Source organism: Pipra filicauda, unplaced genomic scaffold, assembly GCF_003945595.2.
Source record: "Pipra filicauda isolate LSUMZ 115617 unplaced genomic scaffold, ASM394559v2 scaffold10_size6260569_pilon, whole genome shotgun sequence".
NCBI classification, from domain to species: Eukaryota; Metazoa; Chordata; class Aves; order Passeriformes; family Pipridae; genus Pipra; species Pipra filicauda.
Genome location: NW_024103541.1, coordinates 2,323,445 through 2,338,918, shown reverse-complemented (window position 1 = coordinate 2,338,918; position 15,474 = coordinate 2,323,445). Strand labels below are relative to the sequence as shown.

General features: G+C 42.4%; 1 protein-coding gene across 2 annotated transcripts in view; it reads left to right on the top strand.

Annotated features, from left to right (window-relative positions):
• ADCY5 (adenylate cyclase 5) overlaps positions 1–14,065 on the top strand; it is a 207,949-nt gene extending 193,884 nt beyond the window's left edge. For both annotated transcript variants that reach the window (XM_039381836.1, XM_027725586.2), the window contains exons 15-21: positions 1,829–2,004; positions 6,255–6,281; positions 7,115–7,247; positions 8,319–8,582; positions 8,927–9,131; positions 9,911–10,035; positions 11,490–14,065. In XM_039381836.1, the coding sequence (XP_039237770.1) occupies positions 1,829–2,004; positions 6,255–6,281; positions 7,115–7,247; positions 8,319–8,582; positions 8,927–9,131; positions 9,911–10,035; positions 11,490–11,618 (1,059 nt within the window). In that variant the 3' untranslated portion in view covers positions 11,619–14,065. The remainder of the gene's footprint in view (positions 1–1,828; positions 2,005–6,254; positions 6,282–7,114; positions 7,248–8,318; positions 8,583–8,926; positions 9,132–9,910; positions 10,036–11,489) is intronic.
• Positions 14,066–15,474: the final 1,409 nt, after the last annotated feature.

Genomic DNA, 15,474 nt, shown 5'->3' with positions numbered 1-15,474 from the left:
CTGATGAAAAACTTTTCTTATATATTCTTTCAAAAGGTATAGTAGGTACTGGCCTCAGAGAGGTTGGCAGCCCAGATAGTGGTCTGCTTCAATTTGCAAATGCAATTCCTACTTCTTCAGAACATCTTGTTTAAAAAAAAGAATGCTTCTAATGGGAAGAAAGAAAAAAAAAAAAAAACACCAAACAAACAAACAACCCAACCCCAATATATTTTACACACTAGTAGAATACTTTGCCAAAAAAAAAATTCTTTTTGCATAGCTAGTCAAGATCTTTCTCTGAGTTTTTAGGTCATGATTGCTACATGTGTTGTCTACTGGAAATTGAAAAGGAAAAAATCTGCCTAGGATGGGGACAGAATTTATGTCAAGGTCATGGGGACCTGACAGATTTATGGCAGATCTGTTATCATCCAGATGTCCAAGTGTCCCACTGAACGTATTTCCCTTTAACCTCACAGGAATGTGATCCATATTTGATTCAGTGGGGTTTCTGAGACCACCATTACTGTGACTTTAAAATTTGCAGAGGCTTTAGTGCGTCTGCAGAAAGAGCCAGGTGCAAAACCTGGCACAGCAGAGAACTAGAAACAGTCTGTGCCCATCCTGAACTTGTAAGGAGTGTTGGTTCAGGACAGAGAGGGATTTTAAGCCATGAGGAACAATCCTTTTGCGTGCTGGGGTTGCTATGGCAGCCTCGAGCCAGGTCCTGCAAGTCAGTGGGGTAGGAAGTGAGGAGTCCCTCCCCTGTGCTCTGCAGGGCACATGTTGGATCTGGTACAGGTGGTGCCTGTTGCTCCCAGTGCGCGTTTAGGAGATGTGGGATCCTACCCCTCAGTCACAGGGAACATCCACTCGTTCTCTAGAAGCTGAAGAGTCGAGCACAAGCTGTACAAGTTATTTTCTCTAATTTAATATGTCGGCAATGACTATTAATAAATGAGCTCAGAACATAAGCATATTTCTACTTCAGCTAGGGCTTGCTTTTAACTGAAAGGATGGATTGCCTAAGGCATATGATACAGGGGGTTTTTTGCCAGAAATAGGCCTGTCCAGACAGAGTGGAAGCTTAAATCTTCACAGATTTGATAGCAGGAAGGTGATGAGCACCCTCAGTCTGCAATCACATTTGAGAGCACTGGCATGGTAAACGCTCAACCCTCTGGTTGACAGAAGCTGCTGCCCCACCAGGTGTGGCAGAGGTTCTCCAGTATTACACACATGCATGTCTGAAACTGCTGGCAGGAAAAATGATCATGGTGATGGGCATCAGTGTGTTTGTCCAGCCTGTTTCCTGCCAATGTAGTCAGTGTGTCACGTCAGCAGTGACAGTACTTTCCCATTGGCCTCAAGTGGGTATCTGTCCTGGTGTGTCAGTTGCTAATAACCCTTGGTCCTGGGTGTTGCACAAAGATACACAAATCAGAGATACAGTCAAAGATACACAAATTTGAGTTCAGAATTTGGCCTTAAAGTACAAATTATTCCAGCATAACTGGGTGATTCTTTCTGCTGATTCAGTACCCGTGTCCAGGACAAACCTACGTCACAACCTTGGGTGTACAGCTGCGAGCCCTGTGCTCTTCAATGTAAAGCACATAACACCCGAAGAAGAATGCCACAGTTTTCCTCTCCATCCATTCAGTTTTAACTTCTGTAACATGGGAGAATCCCACAGACCCAGGTTTACATGTTTCGTCAGCTCAACTACATAACTCCCAATCCCTTTCTATCCCTCTGTTTAGTTTCCTTTGTTTTCAGTTTTGATTTATCCAGCTGACACTCATCTCTCTTTTGTTTTTTTTTTCCTCTTTTTGTCTTTATACAGTACTTTACCTACAGTGTCTTATTGAGTCTCCTGGCCTGCTCTGTGTTCCTTCAGATCAGCTGTATTGGAAAATTGATCCTTATGTTAATCATTGAATTTATATATGTTCTCATTGTGGAAGTGCCAGGGGTCAACCTTTTTGACAATGCAGATCTCCTGGTTACAGCTAACACCTAGTAAGTGCCTTTCACTTCTGAAATCTTCATTTCTTTCACCCAGTGATTTCAGTGTGGCATTAAGTGGATGGGAGTGCCAAGGCTGTGGTGCAAGCAAGGGAAGGGCATGGTACCAGAGAGGGCATGGCTGTAAGCTAAAGGCTTTGCCAGTACTACTCTCCACCTCTGAAGAGCTGGAGAGTACTGTTCCCTTTAAGATCTTTTTAATGTGGGAATTGACTAATGAACTATCTAATAATAACAGAATGTAACTGGAATCAGAGTGGATCTGTATTTCTTTTTTTCCAGAAATTGGGAGCTGTAGTTAGTCATTCTAACTTCTTCTGGTATTACAGTTCTAATATAGAAATGTCATTTCCCAGAAAAGAAAAAAAAGTCCTCCAACAAACTTAAATTGGCTCAGGGATGTGATAATAAACCACCACGATATATCAAACCCAGCTTGGGGTGGCGGAATGGTGGTGTTTGATGTTTGGCCAGTGATCTCCTGCCAGTTGCTGCTGGACACATATCTGCATTTGAAAAGCCAGTATCACAGCTGGGCTCAGCACAGTTCCCAGCAGAAGGGCCTGGGGCTAAGTGGGAGTAGACAGTTGCCCTTTTACTTAGGAAAGGTAGTTTGTGATCAGCAGGTCACACATTAATCATGGTGGCAGCCTCCTTCCACTGACATGGTTACCCCTCTCCTGAAGGTCACACCAGGGGGAGAAGTTTGGCACATCCACAAACCCGCCCTGCTCCACAAGTTTTGTTTCTTGCTGGGAGTTGTGTTGTTAAGTCCTTGTTTTGATGGTTTCCCCTTGTAGGCAACAATTGTACTTGAATGTGAGTCAATCAAATTATGCCAATTTAGGTGAACTGTTCGTCAAGGATGATTGCTGTTGTTGCTCCTGCCTTGGACAGGAGGGTGGTTGAGAAGATTCCTATGGCCCTTCCCACTGCTGTCTTGGGTGTTATGAAATGGTTTGTGTAGTTGCTCAAATTTCTTGATGGTCATTAACCCTTTCAAACCAGATGCTCCTGGTTACTTCTGTCCTTCACATGAATGTTCCATGATTCTGTGATTCCTGTATGCCCAGTTAATGGATGTATAGCTTTTGCTGCCATTAGTGAAAGAAATTAGGTAGGAAACCCCATGGAGCTTTCTGTGGGGAGGTATAGGGAGAATGAGGTTTCCTTCCTTTTTATTCAGATATTATGTGTTCCATCAGCAGAAGCTATTTAGCATTTTCTAACACAATTAGTGAAAAAAAAAGCATTTTATATCTCAAAATATAATTTCATTCTTGTAATTCAAGCACTAAGCGAAATTACAGCACTTGGAAGTATAATTTACATCACTTCACAATCAAAATGTCAGTAATAAAGTGGAGAAGGTTAGCATGTTTTCCCAGAAATAGCTTTCTGTGATGCTGTATTATCTCTCACTAAATGGTATTTGTGTCATGGTTTAACCCCAGCTGCAACTCAGTCCCACACAGCCACTCACTCAATGCCCTGCGGTGGGATGGGGGAGAGAATCAGAAGGGTAAAAGTGAGAAAACTTGTGGGTTGAGATAAAGACACTTTAATGAGACATAAAAGAAAAAAAATAATAATAGTAGTAATAATTATGATAATAATAAAATAGTTAGAATAGACAAAACAAGTGATGCACAGTGCAACTTCTCACCACTTGCTGACCGATGCCCAGCCAGTTCCTGAGCAGCAGCTCCTGGCCAGATTTCCCACCAGTTCACATGCTGAGCATGATGCCATATGGTAGGTATGGGATATCCCTTTGGCCAGCAGGGTCAGCTGTCCCAGCTCTGTCCCCTCCAAACATCGTGTGACCCTCCAGCCTGGTGGGACTTGAGAAGCTGAAAAGTCCTTAGTATCAACACTATTTAGCGACACTTAAGACATCAGTGTGTTATCGACATTATTCTCATACTGAATCCAAAGCACAGCATTACACCAGCTAGGAAGAAATTTAACTCTATTCCAGTGGAAACTAGGACACTTTGTTTTGTCCAAAAAGCTCCTTGGATGGCTATTTATTGCCCCAATGTCTGGTAACCTATTTGCGTGTTGTGGGAAATGGGAGCTCAGCATGTAGCACATAGTTCAGAGATGAACCTTATTGTCCAGCTGATACTAAAAAAAAAAAAATAAAAGGCCACCATGACCTCATACTACTTTAATTGGGTGCCCATTGTAGCTACATAATTACTGTCTGTTCTGCAGCCATTATGGTGCTCTGACTAATTAGAAGTGATGCAGATGTCACTTCACACTTCTGTGTACAAACCAACCCAGCATGCAACCAGCTAAAAGGCTGATTATAGCACATTGGGACTTGCTAGACTTGACTGCAGCGACACACCAGTGCTGTGACACATGAAGTGGAACTGGATGCACAGAGATATTATCATGTTACCTTTTCTCTATGCAGAAGATAAAACTAATGCATTGGTTTTAAAGACATGATGGACCAATGTGGTCTTCTAAGTTGAGTTCCTGCACAGTGAAGCCCAAAGAGCTTTGCCCGGTGATTTGTTCATCAAGCCCGTCACTTCTGTTCAAGCTGTGCTTTGTGATTTAGAGAACTGTCTGTCCTTGCCGTCATGGCTGTGAGATGTTCCTGTCCTACGGGAGCTGTTCCCAGAATGAACTGCCTTTCCTGCTAAAAATGTGCACTTAACTTGAGCAGGAGTGTGTTTAGCAAGCTTCTCTCTGTTACCTTCCAGTAATTAAAGAGCCATCTGCTACTGGAAATGTCTGTTCCATGGGGGAACAACCTACAATGTAACACCAGCATTGCTTGCACTGGGCATCTTCAGTTATCCAAAATGTCATTGTCATACAGGGTTTGCTGCATTTCATAGTCTCTGCTGAAGATTTTAGAGCAAGAGTAACACACACAATGAACTGGCAGCCCCTGTACTAAGGGTCTGATCTGCCCTGCTCCCGTCATAAGACAGAGTGATAATGGGGAGCAGTGAGTCATCCTTGTCCAGGTAGTCATTTAGGGGAGCAGGGGAATCATGCTGCATGTGGGAAGTGTCTCCAGCCCCAGTTAGATCCAGCCTTTAATGTGGGAGCCCCCAGGCATTTCAAACTGGGTCTGTGTCCAAGCACACATGTTCAGTGCTGGATCTGGCCAAGAGGCCATGCAATAGGTTGTGTGCAAGACAACAGTGAGGTGCATAATCCATGTCAGAAGAAATTACATGGTCAGAACTGCGGAAAATGTCTCGGAACAAACAGGGTTAGAGAGTCACTATGCTTTTATTTTTTGATGTTATGTCCAGTTAGGCCCCCTTGGCTATTTTGATTTTGATGATTTCTATCTCTGATTCTGCAGTGAGGTTCCCACCAACCCCAGAAAATTGTGGCCTGAAGCTCTCTAGAGAGCTGTGAGATTCTCAAGCTAAACATGTAGCATGTTAGTAGCCTGAAAAGTTTCAACTGCATCAATGACAGTACAGTAATTCTAGCACTGATCTCCTTCTTTCCATTTAAATGGTGTTTTAAAAGGTGCTTGTACGTGGTTCTCAGCCACCTAATACTCCACCCACACTTGAGAAGAAACACAGCAGCATTAAGCAATCAATCAGGAGCTCAGACAGCTGCTACCTACCAGAAAGCTCCATTCCATCCTTTCACTGTCAAAAGCACACCCTCCATCTTCCCCAGAAGCTCTGCTTCATGCAAGTTCTTTGGAGTGTAGTGAATGGTAATAGGAATGTGCACTTGTGTGTGGTACCCAGAGCTGGGCACAACACTGATGGTGAGGAACTTGCAGAAGAAGGGAGCAGGACTAGAGTTAAAGGAATTAAACACATCTCCCAACCACAATAAATGGAGAAGAGAGGAGCTATGCCTCACAAGGTATTAGTGCAAAGCTTTCTTCCTTAGGTCAAATTTTCCAGTCTGACCTAATGAAGTAGTGATGGATGCACAGGCATTTGCCAAGCATCCCACACTGATATTAAAATCCCAAATGATTCTTCACTGTTAATGCTTCTTAGGTATTTTAATCACATTAACCATGTCGCACCATCACTCTGGATTTTTGAGTGTAGCTCACTCAGAAGCCTGTTTTTCTCCTCCCCCTCCCATCTTTTAGTAGTTCTGTGCTTTAAAAGGGCTGCAGCCCCACACAGTGTTAGAGGTGCCACACTGCAGAGGTGCTGTGCAATGATGTGCAGAAGGGCGAGCGCTGCAGGGAGTCCCTCTCCTAACCTTGTGTTTGTGCTTTTTTTCAGCGTCTCTGCAAACAATACATCGTCATGGTGAGTCACTTTGGCATGAAATGTTTTTATGAGTTTTTGTTGGTAGGTATTTTCTGTTCACAAGGTGCAATATCAGCGTGTAAACTCACCCCAGCAGTGTCTGGTATTTGACTATGCATTGCTGTGAGCTGGTACAACACAGTGCAAATGGCCTAAGTGGGCTGAGTATTACTCTTTTGTGTGTATAGCTACTCTCAGAGCATCCTCTTTCCTGTGGGACTTATGTCAGCTTTCTCTATAGAGCATCTTATAGCATTTATTTGTAATACAAATCAAAGATTTTATCAAAATAATATTTTCACACTGTATAACTCTGTAATTCATACTTGACAGTTTCTATTAGCCTGCTTGTCAGAAGAGATAGGAATGTGCCTTAGTGCCCATTTCAGCTTATAAAACACTTACAAAACAAAGGCCATTAAGAAGTGACTAATTACAAAAGCTGCAAGTGTAGAACAGTTCCAGACTTCCAGAGCTGGGAGGCTGGGGAAGTCAGTGCAGGAGACACAGTGAGGAGCTGTCAGCATTTTGGTGTTGCCACACTGAGAGTGTATGGCCATTCTCCAAAAAATGGCTTCTGTATTGATGATAACCCTTTCTAAGGAGTTGGATAACATTTCCAATTTCCAAGTTCTCCTTTAGAAACCAGCACCCATGAGCCAAAGTCCCCAACTTTTTGCAGGTACTGTTTGTCCCTTTACCAACACGGGCTTTGAGGGGAAAGAAAAAAAGCCTTTTCTTGAGGCTGGTTAGCCTTGAAGTGGGAACTGCAGAGTGTGGCAAAGCTGTGTTCCTCCACTAACTGGGAAGTTCTGCTCTTTCCTTGGCTGCAGCTCCCCAGTGATGACACGAGTGGCGCTGAAGATTGTGACCCCTGTCATCATTACTGTCTTTGTCCTGGCACTGTATTTGCATGCCCAGCAAGTGGAATCCACTGCAAGGCTTGATTTCCTCTGGAAGCTTCAGGTTAGTGGGTGTTGGCTGTGTTGGAGGATCACACAGTCATTGGCATTAATATAGAACTACTGAGCTATTCACTGTTGAGTTGAGGAGTGTTATAAAGTGCCTTTGAATTTAATCTGGATCTGGTTTATAACTGGGCATGCTAATAATGCTCTGCTCTTCTTTGGTACTTTGCATACTCTGTGCTTCTTATCCCAGTTATTTACTTCAACCCTTTGTTTCCTTGTAAATGCACTTTGGATGGTCCCCACAGTAAAGGGTTATAGATCTGAAGGTCGAGATTAATGAATTTGGGCAACTGAGCTGTTACTGCTGCAGGAACCTGTAATGTAACACAATTTGTAAGTATGAGAAGCTCATATTCACTGCTGAATTGCTTCACAGAGTTCAGTGAGCTTTAGTTTCCTGTGTTCGGGGGTGTGAAAGATTCACATTTGCATTTTCATTGACTTTCCTGTTAAGCAGTGGGAACTGGCTCGATGTCCAGCCTTCATTAGACCCCAGGCAGCAGCACTGGATAACCAACACACTGTGGATAATGCCACACTGTGCTCCTGTCTCTGGGTTCACTGTTAATGTTTTCAGTTCTTGTGCCCACGAGTGATGCTGGGGCTAGAGAGCCACAGGACTGCAGGTTTTGTATAGATTTTTTACCTTCTGGGTGGCAGAGCATCATTCTAATTATAGGTCTTTGTGGTTTGAGTACAAGGCATTGAGGAAGCAACAATTAATTAAAGCTCCTTGGGAAGCAGATAAACATTGTTATCCTCATTTATAAATGGTAAAGCAATGGAAGGGGTGAGCTGAGTGATTACCCAGTTCAGGGACCAGAAATACAACAACGCTGGATTCTGGCATTATTCTGTGCCTGCTTTTACATACTTGTGTGCACATGAAGAGATGGACCACCTTCCACCACAAAACACAAGTTTCTGCATCTCGCTGGTTCTGCACTCCTGTGCAGCTTCCCCTCTTCCTCTGTTTGTGTCCTCCCTGCAAGTTCAATTTCAGCTTTTTTCCCCTCCCCAGAGCAGTTACCAAAGGAGTAAGCACTGTCTCTCCCTCCTAAACTAGGCCACTGAAGAGAAAGAAGAGATGGAGGAGCTGCAGGCCTATAACAGGCGCCTCCTCCACAACATTTTGCCGAAGGATGTGGCAGCCCATTTCTTGGCTCAGGAGCGGCGAAATGATGAACTGTACTACCAGTCTTGTGAGTGTGTGGCTGTCATGTTCGCCTCCATAAGCAACTTCTCCGAGTTTTATGTGGAGCTGGAAGCCAACAACGAAGGGGTGGAGTGTCTGAGGCTGCTCAATGAGATCATTGCTGATTTTGATGAAGTAAGTCATGGAAAATCTGGGTGGACAGAGTGAACTGAATCAATGAATTTAGTTGGGCTTTGCTGAGCTCCTGAAGGAAGGTGGAGTTTCAGATCCTTGTGCCATGCTTGCCATCTCCTTGCTCTAGAAGTCTTTAGTTTTATTTTTTTTCCACATTAAAATCCCCTCTGTTCCTGTGTTGCACCTCTGAATATCTAATCCCTATTTCTTCCTATTCCTTCAGTAGTGGAGGCTCTGTCCAGTACTTTTTAGTTCTTGTACTAAGGCAAGGCATGTGGCAAGGACATTACCAGCATCTCTATGTTCGTCCAGGTTTATTTGCTTCTTTTGCTCTTGTGAAACAGATAATAAGTGAGGACCAATTTCGGCAGCTGGAGAAGATCAAGACCATTGGCAGTACCTACATGGCGGCGTCAGGCCTCAACGACTCCACTTACGACAAGGAAGGGAAGACACATATCAAAGCTCTGGCTGATTTTGCCATGAGGTTAATGGACCAAATGAAATACATTAATGAACATTCATTCAACAACTTCCAGATGAAGATAGGTAATGTCCCTGTGTTCACAGGAATCCTTGTTCATAGTAGTCATTCTGAGCTGGGGGTTTTATGGAGAGTTAAAACCATAGATCTTACCTTAGCTGTACAGTGATGTGAATTGTCTTGTGCCTGGTGACCACTTTGACCTCTGTGCAACATCACAGCAGGTTTTTTATGGTATAGCACCATTATTACTGAAGCTCCCAGGAGAATTAGGAGCAGTTAGGAAGCTGGCCTTGGTGGAGAGTAGCTCTTACTGCAGCACAGTCTCACGTGGTGGTTGAGCTCATTTTTGCCTGTGATGTCCATCCTGCCCACACCCCCCATGGTTCCAGCTCTGCCATTCTTGGATATTAAACTGTCTTTCAAGTCAGGGAATAAAAAGCAACAAAAAAGGAGAAAAAAATGTGAGGTTGTCAAGTGTGTAGTTTGTTCTGGAAGGCATCCGGGCTGCTGCCTTGCAGGCCCTCAGCATTGCAGCAGGTGTGTGCTGATTTCCAGGTGAGCTGTTTGCTTGTTATCCAGATGGAAAATAAACCTTATCCTGTTATTTGGTACTGGAAAATAGCTCTGGGTTGAGCAGATCCAGACTGAGCTGCCAGTCAGGTAGGCATAATGAATCAAAGAAGCCAACTTTTTTTTAAACATTTCTTTCCCCACAGTTTGGCTGTAGCTTTACGTCAGGGTTAAAGCACAGATAGAACCGATGAACCTCAGGATGTTTTTTTATTGTCTGAATAATAACTTGCCTCATGTGGATCTGAGTGGATTTCTCCTCTCCTTCCAGGCCTCAATATTGGTCCTGTTGTAGCTGGGGTGATAGGAGCCCGCAAACCCCAGTATGACATTTGGGGCAACACAGTGAATGTAGCCAGCCGAATGGACAGTACAGGTGTGCCTGACAGGATTCAGGTAAGGCATCCACTGGAAAACTTACACAGTCAGCCCTGTGTCACTTATGTGTTTTGAAACTTAATTAGAATTGGAATTTCAGTTTCATTTTATTCCTTTATGCCATACATTTACTTAAACATAACTGAAAGAAAAGCCACCTAAGGAATGCTGGTGGAACCGGCAAGTTTTGTCTTTTAATCGTGAGCAACGGTGCAAGCTTTAGTCAAAAACTTGCAGTTTAGTTCTGGGTGGAAGTGTTGAGCTGAGCATCCTTCCCCATGTGCCTCATTGGCACTGTGAGCACAGTCCTGCTCTGATCCTTGCTCCCATGTGCTGTTTGGCTGCCTGTGACAGTAGGAGGATTTATTTTCCAAGGGCTTGATTCAGATTTGTATTTCTGTAATTCACTTTGCTGCTCACAGTGCCATGTGTGGTGCGAGGCCAGCAAGGGTCCAGGCATCAGCAGGATAGGGATATATAACTAAAGAGGATGGTTTAAGGGGTTAATGGAAACTGTCTGGTAATCACACATCTCCTTGGCCTTCAGACATGACCTTTCCAGTGATTCAGTTCCCCTGTCCTGCTTTTGCTGAGCCAATGTCCACAGTAACAGTGTCATTCCTTGAGAAAGTATTGAAGGGTTATAAAAATAGAGTAACTAACTGATGTAAAACCCAGGAGGGGCAGCCATGCTGTTTCTGTGACTGTCAGTTAACTGGATTGGTATTTATGCAACACTCTTTAAGTTTCCCTACGAGATGGTCTGTGGACAATTTTCATTCTACTTAAGCAAATCAGCACAGCAATGTTGCAACAATAGGAAGCCACAAATGGAAATACTTAAAGCCACCTGGAAAAGGGTGAGAAAATACATTGTAACAATTAAATAAATATCATCTCAGGAAATCTGGTGTTTAAACTTCTGTTATTCTGCAGCACAAGGGATTGTTATTGACTGGCATCTGCAAAGAGAATTTGGATGCTGGCTAGAGTATTCCATTCAATGTCTGCCTCATTGCCCACTACCTTCTTCATAAAAACAATACCCTGACTCCTTCTAAGCTGTACACCCACTGTGTAACTTCTAGCACATTTTTTAGGACCTTTTTAATAAGTTTAACTTGTTTTCCTACTACCACACCAGTCATATAATGAATGCATCTGAGTAGACTGAAGTGACTGGTGTCTTTTTAAAAATGTGACTCATTTGCTTCATTTTATCCTGTGACTTCCTTGAAACATGTAGTCCTCCCCAGCTGTGTACTGTGTGAGACTTCTACTGTTTCTCAGGTTCTAAAGGTTGTGTTTCTTCAGCAAACCTTTTAGTTAGGGATTGCTATGCAAACATCGATTGACTTAGGAACAAAACAGTTGATCCTTCTTTAATTTTGTCCATGGATTACTCCAAAAGCAAATGAAAAGACTGTATGGAAGACATGGCAAGTATCTGTTTACTTTTGTTTATTCTGCAGGTAACCACAGACATGTACCAGGTTTTAGCAGCCAACAACTATCAGCTGGAATACCGAGGGGTCATAAAGGTCAAAGGCAAAGGAGAAATGACCACCTACTTTCTAAATGAAGGGCCTCCCATTAGTTAGCACCAACTGCAGCGTCACGCAAAGACAGATTTTGCATTACACAGGATTGTGAATTGGAGAAGAATCATTTTTGTGGCAGTGCAGCTGAGGACGTGGCGCAGTTGAGACTTCACACCGTGACTCTAGAGCTGGTATCAGCAAACTCTTTGGCCTCCCATCACGAAAGGCAAGTGAAAGAAACCACCTTGGAGTTGCTCCTGGCTGAGTGCTAAGTCGACCAAAGATGTGTACTACAGAGTTCACAGATAAGACATGAATTTGGAATTTTTTAAAAAGGCTGCTACCACAGGATGATGTAAGAAGCTATTTAAGTATTTATCGATGCAACACAACATTTACTTGGTTGAAGGAATGTATGATTCACTACAAAGCATTACTTTGGAATGGATTTGCACTCCCATAATGTTTCCATCCCATACTGCCAGCTATTTGAAGTGTACCACTGTGCTTTTATTAGCTGTTTTGAATGGGCTTTCAAAACTGACACCCACTGTTGCAGCACACAAAAAGGCCTTTCAGAAGGGCATTGGTAATGTTTTAGTGTGAAAAGACATTATAGCCTTGGCCCCCTCTTCCCTTCTTCTACATGGCTAAATGACTGCTCTTCTGAGGGGGGCTGGCACACCTGACAAGGGGAAGATCAAGATAAAGGAAGATGGCTCTACAACCATATTTATTAAAAAGTCGTCTGTGCTCTTCTTTGGTATCTATCAGTTTACATGGGAAAGACTAGATGTAAACAAGAGACATTTTGTGGGGGGGAGCTCCCCTGAAATTTGTTGTGGGTTTTTTTGTATTTTTTATTTTGTAATATTGAAAACATGGAGATCTAACAGATATACCAAATTCTATATTTTGTAAATTATATATAAATTAGAAGGCAGGCTGTCCACACCAAGGTGTGGGGGGAGGTGTATATAACCTGTAGACTTTTGTGTAATTTTTTTCTGCATAATACTCTGAACACAGACTTGGCAGTTTTCAGATTATAACTATACAATCAACCAACAACAAACAGGTGAGTTTCCAGGCTGAATCAGATGCATTCTAAAACGAAAATCCAGAAAAATCTACAACCCCAAAGAAGAGGAAAAAACCCACGGTAGTCACACAGTTGTTCCATGCAGCATTCAAGCGGAGGGTGGCGGCTTCCCAGTGGAACCAGGACCTTTGAGTTTTAGCTACTGAGACGGTATCAAACATGTCAAAAAGAGCTCTAACCAAATCTTCTAACTCTTAACAGGAGCTCTTATGAGGAAAAAAAAAAAAAAGCTCATTTGAACTTTTATTTTAAAAAAATTGTTTTTCATAGATGGTCTTAACAGAATCCTGCTGATCTGCGAGTTGTCTGATATTGTAACTGCCATTTGAACACTACAAGGAACTATGTGCTGCAGCATCGAGTTGACTTTCTTGTAGTAAGCACTTATTTAAACTGTCACAGATTTTTCCATTTTCAGTAATTAGGTGATCTTCAAAAAAGATTATGATGGCAAGGGTGTATATGAGGTGGTTGACCTTAAAATACAGTGCCATTGAAACTGTGCTGGGCATCTTTATCACTAGTGGGGGGGTTTATGAATAGTTCACTGTTATCATTTATGTACCTTTTCTAACTATTAAAGAAAAATCCCTTGATATTTTATTAAAAAAAGAAAATAATTTAAAAAAGCTATATTTTTTATATTCTATGAGGGTAAAGTTTTGATATTGAATTTGGCTAGCACTAAAAATTACTCCAATCTTTTGACATTTAATAAAGTTCTTTTTCACTCTTCTCAGGGCAGCATTATTATAGTACTAACAGCTTAATGATTGCACTATGGTGGTGGTGGTTTATTTTTTCCTACTTGACAATGAGATTAAGTGAAAATCCATGGGCCTGTCTTAATTAATTTGCTATATTGCCGAGCATGACCCAAGCATTAAGCCATTTAAACATGAGCTTAAATGGCATCGCCCCTTTCCTTTTCCCTTCCACTAGGAAACATCTCTGAAAAGTATAGTATATTGACTTCTGTAAAACTGCCAAGTCTGCCCTTGTACTATACTTTTGCTCCTTTACATCTTTCCTGGTTTGCAAAATACTTAAGTTGCATCACGCTGTTATGCCTTTCTCCCCCTCCTCCACCTTCCATCCCTCTTGCCCCCTCACTGAGTTTCATTACCTTCATGCCATACACTCGGTTTTAGGTTTGCTTTCTGCTTTCCAAAAGTCTGCAGTCTTCTTAACTTTTGATTCATCTTATGAAGTTGTGTTGTCAATGAAATTTCAAGTCCCCAGTATCTCTAGCTGTGATTGTTGACAGTGTGTCATGATCATTTCAAGGGGTATTCACACACTCTTTACTCTGGATCTTGCAAAAATGGATACAGTTATGATTTCCCATGGAAATTGAAATCTATTTAAGTAATTTAACTATATTAAACACTGTTTCACTGGTTAAGTGTCTCTGTTTTATTTTAGCTGCATCTGGCTAGTGAGGAGATCAGACGTCAGTTGTGTCGGAGATACTGGATCTGCAAATAGAAACACCCAGTTCTTGTCTCCTTAAAATTCACCCCAGCACCTTAAAATTCATCAAAATGCTTTTTGGATGGGAAAAAGATGCATTTGGGGAAAACTTTTCATCCAGTCGATGTGTACACTAATTGAAATGAGTGGGCACAGCACTGGGGGCTCCTGCCTTCCCTTCCCTGGGGAATACCCTTCTCCAGATAGTTAAAAAACTGTGCTTACATCAGATAATGTCCTAAACTGCTGTTTGTATGATTATGTAGGAGAGCACAGAAAGTATTAAATAGTTTTTTACCAGCTTTCTTAAAGGTTGATACCTTAAGTACTTCATGGCTTTTTATTACTGCAGCTGTGTTCTCAGTACACTCATAAAACCCCTCCTAACCAGTTACAGATTGTAAGTAATTTGGTTCTTAGTTGCCTGTGTAATGTCTTCTCAAGGAAAAAAAAGTCAGCTGAAAGCTGCAGGGTTTTGTTTCTCAGTTACACTTCAGGCTTCTGTTAATGGTACAGTTACTTGTAGCATTTGCTTTTACCTGTAAAGGTTGAAAATGTTGCATTGGCAGGCACTGCTGACTCCTTCCAGTTGTCTTTGAGAGGACCAGCACTAAGGTGCCTACCTGGGAAATTCTTTGGCAGAGGTGACGTACTTTTAAAAACTTTTTTAAAATACAAGCTTTTTGGTTTTGTTTTTTTTTTTTTTTTAATAGGGCACACACACACAGATTTAAGGTATTCAGTTATACCAGAATATTTAGTGCCACAGTGAGGCTTTGTCATCTCTCCTGAGACTAACATTCCAAGGCAAGTGGGTGCACAAGAAGGACCCAAGGGATGTTTGCTGGTGCAGCCTAGCCCTTTGGAGTCTGTAACTAGGCAATGCAAAGTTCCAGGGTGGTCCAAAGGGCCCCCCATCACCCCAGCACAGAGCTGGCTGTGAGTATCTGCCTGCACATAAAAAAAGTGACACATTTAGGATGCAACAAATTTGTTACATGTGTGTCCAACTCCACAAAGATCCCCGGCCTCGCTGTTTGTGAGTTAACACAAACATGGACAGCATCATCTGGCCAAAACTATGCCCAGAGGCAAATAATTTCCTTCTATTAAGTTTCCCAACTGCTCCTCAGGGCACCATCACTTCTAGACTGAAGTTTGGGGCAGGGCCTGGAGACAGAGTTTGGGATGCTACTGGGAAAAGGGCAGCTCAGCTGATTTAAGCTGAAAAACAATTTCTATGCTTCTGACCCACTCTGTCCAAGGCTTTTCAATTGAAGGGGCAAGAAGGCCTTGGGGAATGGGGGAGGGAGAAGTAAGAAAATTGAATTTCAGGCAGGA